This window comes from Drosophila mauritiana, chromosome 3R (genome assembly GCF_004382145.1).
Source record: "Drosophila mauritiana strain mau12 chromosome 3R, ASM438214v1, whole genome shotgun sequence".
Taxonomy (NCBI): domain Eukaryota; kingdom Metazoa; phylum Arthropoda; class Insecta; order Diptera; family Drosophilidae; genus Drosophila; species Drosophila mauritiana.
Genome location: NC_046670.1, coordinates 14549944 through 14555943, shown reverse-complemented (window position 1 = coordinate 14555943; position 6000 = coordinate 14549944). Strand labels below are relative to the sequence as shown.

Sequence of the window (6000 nt, the reverse complement as noted above, 5' to 3'; positions counted from 1 at the left end):
GTAAGTGGCCTTCATTGCTATTACTTAAATGGCAATTTGAGTGCCAAAAAGTGCAACATATCATTTCAGTTTGAATATGCAATATTCAGCTGGCTTAAAAATGAATTTATCTATTTGTAACCCCCGTAACTCCCAATGTTGTTGCAGAAACGATTACGTTATCTCTCGGCTACAGCGACCTGATCGAGTGCCGTAATTAACCTTGCAGCAATGTGTGAAAGCGACCAGGGGGGAGGGGGGCTTTAACGGGTTGCGACTAATCCTGAATTATTATTTTTGTCAGTAGCAAGGATGCTTAATGGTTTATTCTCAATTTACGGCCAACAGCTCGCCACACGGACAATTAGAAGGGCTCTTTTGCTGCCACACTTCGCCTAAGACCCAAAAACACCCCCCCACCACCCGCCCACAAATCTTTTTCCAACCGGAAATGTTTCCGTATCATTTGCATATGAATTTTCAACCTTTACGCCTCTAGTTGAGCATCCAAATTACTGTTATTATTATTTTCAGTCATATGGGAAATGCCAATGGGGTTGAGCTGTGACCATTAAAAAGCCACAACGACCTTTGGCCGGGAGCACTTCCGTTCTCGGATTTTAATTCTATTAGAGGGCCGAGGACGTGAGACAAGGCCGCTTATCGTGGCTGCCGCACACCCACTTATGCATGGGCAACCACCCACTGCTGATCCCACTCCCAAGGTGCCTGTTCGGGCGCCAAAAAGGTTAAAATTATAATTTGCGGCTTCTGCTTTATTACACACACACACACACACACACAGTTCGAAATGCCAAACAAAGTTCGGCATTTTTGAAAAGCCGCGACCACGATGTTGACACGCTTAATTTCTTGGCCGCATTCATAGCACTTGTTTACATCGTTTTAGCCCGCTTCGCACACTACCAACAAATGGAGGCAAAGACAAAAGGGATTTTTAATGGCTTTTTTGGCGCTTGGCTTATCAGCGGCGGATATCCTTGGGAGGTTGCTTGCCACAAAACAAATAAAGGTTACACTTTGCCACTAAACAACTCGCATGCTTTCACTGTTTATTTTGTTTGCCTTTCTGCCCCACGAAAGTGTAAAGTTTTCCCAGTTGTTCGAGGATAAAGCGTGCGATAAGCGCGCCTCGGTTTGAATTATTTCGTTGCTTTCCTGTCCGCCGGAAAAGTCTGAAGTTTTCCAAGTGGTTCGGGGTCACCAGAAGGTGCTGTAGGGTCACCTGGTCTCAGTCTCAGCTCTTTAAACTGATGCACACATGTTGAACTTTATTCAAATAAATATTTAAAATACTTTCAAGAAGTCATATCTACTTTTTAGTCGAATTACAAATGCTGATCCACAACTGACTTATGGATTTGCCCACTTACTTGGTGAAGTACTGCCTTGCAAATTATAAAATCCCTCCACCACATTCAAGAATAACAAATTGTCAACACATAAGATGGCATTTAATCTTCAACAAATTGCCGAGACACTTGTACAGACAGCTTAAATAAATAGTACGCGCCTTCGTCACTCGACTGTTCCCCTTCCTTCCCACCTTCAGTAGATTTCTCATCCGCTTCGGAGGGCAATCTGTCAGTGGAGCTGGAACTGAAATACGCATCGTGTTATGCTGGAAATTTTTGCTAAATCGTTTTTTATTTTTTCCCCCATACCAGCACCCACTTCTCCCACTGATGCTGGCTACATTTGCATTTTAACTCAATAAATTCACTTTGCATGCTGCAGAGACTCCACTGCTTGGCTGACTGGCTGGCAAAGGCAGCGAAACGGTGTTGTGCTCTATAAATCTGTTAGAGTCTAACGACTACAAGCTTCTGACTGGGGGGAAGGAAGAGACGACGACTTGGTAATACAGCCCGCGGCAGCTAAGTCATTTCCCAGCTACTGATTTGCTGCCTTCGAGTGGATCCACGAATCCATCGCCGGCTTATGGGATTACAGCAAGTGTGAGTGGATAAATAACTCACAGCCGTTCCAACTCGAATCACAACACCACGCGACTTGGCTTACCTTTTGTCGCCCCGTCTTGGCCAAAATGGTCCGGGGCGATATTTGCGTTATTTACGATTATTTACAATTTCACAATTTACATGTGCCAACTCCCTCTCCCATCGCCCCGGCGTGCCACGCCCCCTCTTTATGTCGTACAAGCGGCAACATCCTTCGCCTTGTATCTTGATATGTTGATTCTTCTCCGCATTTATTTATATCACAATTACTCGGCTTTAACTTGAGGATTTGCGATGTTGTTTAGTGGCGCGAGTAAACTGTTTACCCAGTGGTTGGTTGGCTGGAGGTATAGGAATTTATTGTGGATTATGGGATAGATTGCATATTGATTGCCTTCGAAATATATTGGTTTTGGAACAGAGTTAGGAACATAACTTATTTGATATAAACTCTTTCAGTTTTATGCATCCGTTTAATTCGCACATTTGGCTGATTCTCTGCGGTCCAATTCAGTTGTATTTATCGCACAATAGGCCGAGAGCAATTATATAAAGCACACACACAACACATTGTCCCAAATGGGAGGACCCCATGCCAGGCACAACCACCTCGGCGGCGCACCAGCGATTCCACAAAAATACCCAATACCCTGTCGACCAGTTTACACTTTCTGCAGCTCGGGCACAATTTATGCACTGCTGCGATTTTTGGCCGGCGGCATTTTGTTTATTGAACCGAACCCGAATCGCAGACTCGATTCCGCTGCAAGCCGCAGAGAAACTTCTGTGCGGATTGTGGATATGTGGTGGCTGCAACCACCAGAGGTTGCAACTAATTGAATTATTAGCAGGCCGGGCTGAGTTCGTGGCTATTGGGTTGTCTGCAGGTCTGGATGTCCGCATCCCTGGTTCCTCTGGTTCTCTGAAATTATTGCTGTTGCGGTGGTTGACAAGGATCAGTGCCGACGCCTTATTTGTGTTCTTGCTCATTGCTCACCGGACCCCGAATCCAGAGTCCCGGATCCCAGATTCCAGATCCCAGATTTCTGCCCTCCCGTTGACCTGTCTCTGCCGAAAAACCCAAGGCCCTTGGGCAGTGGGTGGCCTGGCTCTAACAAGCGGGTGTAGTTGCGATTCAGATTCGGTTTCAGACTGGGATTGGGTTTGGCTCTGGCCGGTTCTGGTTGGGTTCTGGTTTTCCATTGGGAGTGACACCGGAACGCCCTGCCCCGTGGCATTCGGCCCACTCTGCAACATGTGCACACGTATTGTTCTTGTAAATCATTGATTAATTCCTACGTTTGCATATGATTAGGAAAAGTCGTCGAGGGGAAAACTGGCAAAGATTTCGAATTTGCATTTTGACTTTTGTTGGTGGTGGTGGATGTTTGACTGAACACGAGCCGCTAGTTGAGGTCACAACTGGCAATTAGTTTTATGATGGGTGAAGCGACCTCAAGGAAAATTGTGGGCTATGAGGTGGCAGGTTATTAAATCAACCGAAAAGGGTGAGGCAAATTATTCTATTTTACAGCTCGACACCAATGAAATGAAGGATTTAAATACCTACTATTCAAAACTATTATTATAATATAATAATGCCCTCTTTTGAATGAAATGTCATTAATGCGACCATGACACAAAACAACCCTTCGGTTATCAACTATCTACAATTATGTTCATGTAAGGATCAAAGTCACACTTTCCTGACACTCTGCGTCTCTGATTTCCCCACTCATCAGGCAAATGTCACGGGTGTCAGACTGCCAACAATGACCAGATATGTCCATACCCATATGTAATGTTTAATATCCATGTGACACACTCACTCCTCGGAGACATGAAACTTTTCAATGCAAACTTGGTATCTAAGTGGACAAAGTTTGCTTACTTTGTGCAAACTTTCGACCACGACCACAATGCAGAATGCACAGAATTTCCATAAACTTTGACACTTTGGCTTCTCGTGGCTCAAACTTGGTCATTGGCAAACACATCGGTAACAATGTGGGTAAGGTACATAGGAACATACATATACACTCATAAAACAAGGAAAGGAGCCAAAACTGGAGCAGACTTCTGCTTTCAGAAGTAGCAAAATGTCCTGCGCTTCCGCACAATTAGTTTGTTCCTTACCAAGGCGACTCAACCCCTTCCCCGCCCACCAACTTTTCCGATGGCAATTTGCAAGGTGCTAAGCGCAGCCCGAACAACAACAAATCACTTAGCCCTAATGGCTTATGGTGGCAATGGTGGGAGTGAAGGTGCTGCATTTAACCAAAAAACCTCAAGCAGTTAAGCGCCGTTGAAGAAGCTGTCAAACGGTTGTCTTTTCTTGTCAGCCTCATTTAAACGCAACACAGTAAAAGCTGGCGAATTTCGAATACCCTATGAAAAAATTATAATATAATAGAATCTTGTATAAGCCACGCTAGATTCTTCTATAGAGATAAGTGTTACTTTTCTTATTTAGTTTAGAAAGTATGTTTCTTTGATTCTTTGTTCTTAACTATAACGATCTTATGTATTTCAAAAACTAAGCTACCATCCTGTCTGAAATAGATACATTTCCAAGGCAGAATAAGGTATGATCTGAAACTGGAGCGTTGCACGATGATGCCCAAGACTGAGCTCGGCTGACAGACCCATCTGCTCCCCAAAGAAACCCCCCCTTGTAATGAGCGACCCAATTAGGCAAAGTGAGTGGCGGTGAGCGAGATGCATATGAACCACAGAACAATTGAACAATGTGCAGCCAGCAATTAACCAAGAAACCTGCCACACCAGCCAGGCATCATAGAAGGCCATAAAAAGATGATACCTCGTGGAGGCAGGGAAAATTCACTTCCTTATGCGAAGGAAAAGGCGTGAAAAGCGAGCGCTTGACTGCATAATTGAAATCATAAACGTTTATTTATTTTCAGAAAAATATATGGGGAAGAAAGTTAAGAAACGAAGTCTTCAAATTAAAGCGATATAAAATATTTCGAAAATTAATTCATTATTTATCTTAACTTTTTAAATAGCTGGGAATCTGGCAGAAGTGATGTTTATTTGGATGCTGACTTAATTATAGTTGATTAATTGTGAAAATCGTTAAGATAAGTACTTATTCAAATCTTAAGTCATATCAAAAACTAGATATATTTATTTATTTATTCAATTTTCTAGTTTAACAAACCATTTCCCCTTATTCCGCCCATTAAACTAAGTCAAACTTAGACACTTTCCCTCGTCAGCACAACATGTGCTAGCCATTTAGCCACCGCCGATCAATTGCACATAGTTAGTTGTCCAGTTGTCTGGCTGTCGTTTGTTTATTAGATTTGTCAATGCAACAGTTTTTTGTATACTTTTTCCTTGACAATTGAGGGAGGTAGCACACTCACACACTGGCCATAAAAATCATTGGAATTGCAAATGGATTGGTAAAAAAAAATGGGAGAAACTTTCGGGGACGACAAATGCGCCCTCAACCTTGTTGGCGGTGTCACATGCAGGCGATGCGTATAAATTAGAGTCGCCACCGAGAGGCCATTGTGCGGCATCTTAAATGTCAAAAGTGACACCCCAACCTCGCCCCGGCTTTTTGGCCTTTGTCCAGTGCACCTGAATCCTGAATCCTGAATCCTGAATCCTGAATCCAGAGTCCTGAGGCACTCGGCACATTTGGCTCAAACTGCTGGCGAAAACAATAAATTTCCCTTTTTGCAAAGGAGAGAGAGAGAGGAGGACTCGTACATGGAACTACTCATTGTAAGGACAACCACCGAGGGGCGGTGACCGGCGGGAGTGGGGCAAGAAAAATGATGACCACTGGACGCACGGGTGAGCATTATTCACCCACTGCCCATTGCCGTTCTATTGCACAAAAAACAGCGTTACGACCAAGGAACAAGTTGCTGGCTAATAAAAAGCGGATGGAATGGGCAGGAAACCCGGGAACAAACCAGTTTCAAATGCATTGGAGGGGGGGGAATGGCAAATATCTGTGGCCGGGGGCTAGGTCACCATTATGTCCAGGTTGAGGGTGTTTAAG

General features: G+C 44.0%; 1 protein-coding gene across 1 annotated transcript; it reads right to left on the bottom strand.

Moving 5' to 3' along the window:
* Nucleotides 1–2804: 2804 nt before the first annotated feature.
* Nucleotides 2805–3313, bottom strand: LOC117144943. Its single transcript, XM_033310397.1, has 2 exons — nt 2959–3313; nt 2805–2895 (listed from the first exon to the last, which is right to left on the bottom strand). Exons 1-2 carry the CDS (start codon nt 3197–3199, stop codon nt 2831–2833), a joined length of 306 nt encoding a protein of 101 aa, XP_033166288.1. The 5' UTR covers nt 3200–3313; the 3' UTR covers nt 2805–2830.
* Between the last annotated feature and the right edge of the window lie 2687 nt (nt 3314–6000).